Source organism: Papilio polytes, unplaced genomic scaffold (genome assembly GCF_000836215.1).
Source record: "Papilio polytes unplaced genomic scaffold, Ppol_1.0 DF824269.1, whole genome shotgun sequence".
Lineage (NCBI taxonomy): Eukaryota > Metazoa > Arthropoda > Insecta > Lepidoptera > Papilionidae > Papilio > Papilio polytes.
This window is the reverse complement of record NW_013524935.1, coordinates 5504670-5507467: the sequence shown is the minus strand read 5'-3', so window position 1 is coordinate 5507467 and position 2798 is coordinate 5504670. Positions and strand designations below refer to the sequence as shown.

Genomic DNA, 2798 nt, shown 5'->3' with positions numbered 1-2798 from the left:
TGGGGCAAGCCGCCATCAACGTGGCGCTGCACTACGGCTGCGAGGTTTTCACCACAGTCGGCACTCCCGAGAAGAGGGCCTTCATCAAGAAACTTTTCCCACAACTCAAAGGTTTGCGGAAATCTATAGCTAAATCGAATATGTTATATAGATTGGTGTGGTAATTCTTTTTTTTCAACAGATAGTCACATTGGCAACTCTCGAGACACATCATTCGAAGACATGATCAGACGCGAAACCAAAGGGAAGGGTGTTGATGTTGTTCTGAATTCCCTGGCCGATGAGAAATTGCAGGTAAAATAAAAAACCAAAATCAAAATTGGAATTTACATTCTCGACTGCATATTTCCAGACTTCATAGCTGGCTTGTTGATGTTCCCAGGCGTCGGTGCGTTGCCTAGGTTACCGCGGCCGCTTCTTAGAGATTGGCAAGTTCGACATCAGCAACAACACGCCCATCGGCATGTACTACTTCCTCAAGGAGACCTCCTTCCACGGCATCATGTTGGACTACATCTTTGATCAGAACGTCGAGTTCAGGAAGGTCAGTGAAATAAAAAAAAATCACAAGATTCGTGGTATATATGCTAAACAAAAACATAGTAATAATTCTTTTTATAAGAATCTTTGCGATTACATGGGAATGTATTTTTTTAGAAACTGCAAGATCTTCTGCTGACCGGTATCGAGAGCGGCGCTGTGAGACCTCTCACTTATTGCATCTTCGAGAAGGATGAAGTGGAACAAGCCTTCAGATACATGGCGGCCGGAAAACACATCGGCAAGGTCATTATACACACACAACTTTGAATTTCACAGTGGTAGTGCCCGCTTTAACATCTTAGCACGAATAGGCCGGCACATCCGGTGAAATACCACGACCACACAGAAGACAGGCGTGAAATAGAAACAATTCCGTGTTTCGTCTGATGAGTGTGGTGCCGGAGGCCTAATTTAAGTCGCTTTCTCTTTACCACCCTTTTCTTATAAGGAGAGGTTGGGAAGAGGAAGTGGATTTGACAGTGGAGGAGATGCATAGGAAGGGGAAATATACTCTTTATGTGCGTCTCCTCCTCTGTCGGATAAGGGTAGGCAACGCATCTGCAATTGCGGATGTCTATGGGCAGCGGTCGCTTCGCCATTTTGGCGTTTTCAGGTGGCCAATGCTCGTTTGCTACCTTATGTTATAAAGAAAAAAAAATTATATCTATATCTCTCCAATCTTGTTACTGAATAGTGAATATTTCAGTGCTTTGACTGTATAGCTTTTTTTTAGGTAATCGTGAAAATCCGTGACGAAGAGCGCAGCAACCGACCAGTTAAACCTACGCCCATACTGATGGATGCAGTTCCAAGGTAACTTTTAGTTTAATTATTTTAAAAAGTTATTTAAAGGCTATGCCGATTCACCTCATCCTATGTTCTTCTGACCATTTCTTATCATGAACTTGCCCTTAACCCTAAGAAGAGTCGGCACAGTATGTGCTGCTCTTCGATACACTTTTATCAACCTTCATAACTGGATCCACTCCCTTCTTAAGGATATCCTCTTGCATAAAATCCATCCATTCTCTCTTCGGTTTTGGATGGAAAGTAGAGATACTTTCCTTCTTGCACAAAATCTATCCATTCTTTCTTCGGTCTTCCTCTACTTTTGTAACCATCCTTATTCAATATACTACAACATCCTTATTCAAAATACTTTTTTTTATATCCCCGTTTTGTCGCATAACATGTCCATACCAAACTAACCTTTTGCTTCTCAAGTTCTCTGCCACTGGCGCTACTTTCAAACATTCTCTAATATACAATTTTTCAATTCCCTTCCCTTTCTAATTATGCCTTCTTGTAACACCTCACATCCCTCTTAACGCATGGTCTTCTGACTGTTTCTACATAATAACATTTAGAGTTTATATAACGTGTGTACGTAGGTATACCTGCCAGGATGAGCTGGTGTACGTGGTGGTGGGCGGGCTGGGCGGCTTCGGCCTGGAGCTGGCGGACTGGCTCATCATGCGCGGCGCCAGGAAGGTGCTGCTCACCTCGCGCAGGGGAATCACCAACGGGTACCAGTCCAGCAGGATCAGGTAAACACCAAGTATTCTTACACACCATCTTTATTTAACAAGCATAAGCAATTTTTATGAAGTTTTAATTGTAATAACCAATGTACAGTTAGAGTTAACAATTAGGGTGTCATATTTTTAGTGATGATTGAAGGCTTTGAGAGGGAAAGTAAAAAAAATGTGTGTTTTAGAGCGTGGACTGGCTACGGCGCCGATGTTCGCATCTCCACTCACGACGTGGTGACGGAAGCTGGATGTGAGGAAATGCTGAAGATGGCCAACTCCATGGGCCCCGTGGAGGCGATCTTCAACCTCGCCGTCATCCTCAAGGACTCCATATTCCAGAACCAGACGCCGGAGACGTTCAAAACATCGTTTGCACCGAAAGCGCTCGCCACTATGAATTTGGACAAATTATCGAGGAAACTTTGCCCTGGATTGAAGTGAGTTTAGACTGTAAACCTTAGAACATACCGAAATAGAACGAAACTTGGAAGAAAACAACTACTATGCAAGAATTCTTGTAAAGCCAATCATTTCTTTACTCTTTACATTTAATTATAATAATTAAATTTACTTTTAACAGGGACTTTGTAATATTTTCGTCTGTCTCGTGCGGGCGCGGCAACGCCGGACAAACCAACTACGGTCTCTCGAACTCCGTGATGGAGAGGATCTGCGAGTGGAGGAAGAAACTGTGTCTGCCAGCCCTCGCTGTGCAGTGGGGCG

The 2798-nt window shown here is 43.5% G+C and overlaps 1 protein-coding gene across 1 annotated transcript in view; it reads left to right on the top strand.

The window, feature by feature from the left end:
• LOC106106067 (fatty acid synthase-like) overlaps positions 1-2798 on the top strand; it is a 27711-nt gene that overhangs the window by 21368 nt on the left and 3545 nt on the right. Inside the window, exons 28-35 of the mRNA XM_013286600.1 lie at positions 3-111; positions 182-294; positions 383-544; positions 658-786; positions 1277-1356; positions 1935-2090; positions 2261-2512; positions 2656-2795. Coding sequence (XP_013142054.1) covers positions 3-111; positions 182-294; positions 383-544; positions 658-786; positions 1277-1356; positions 1935-2090; positions 2261-2512; positions 2656-2795 — 1141 coding nt within the window. The remainder of the gene's footprint in view (positions 1-2; positions 112-181; positions 295-382; positions 545-657; positions 787-1276; positions 1357-1934; positions 2091-2260; positions 2513-2655; positions 2796-2798) is intronic.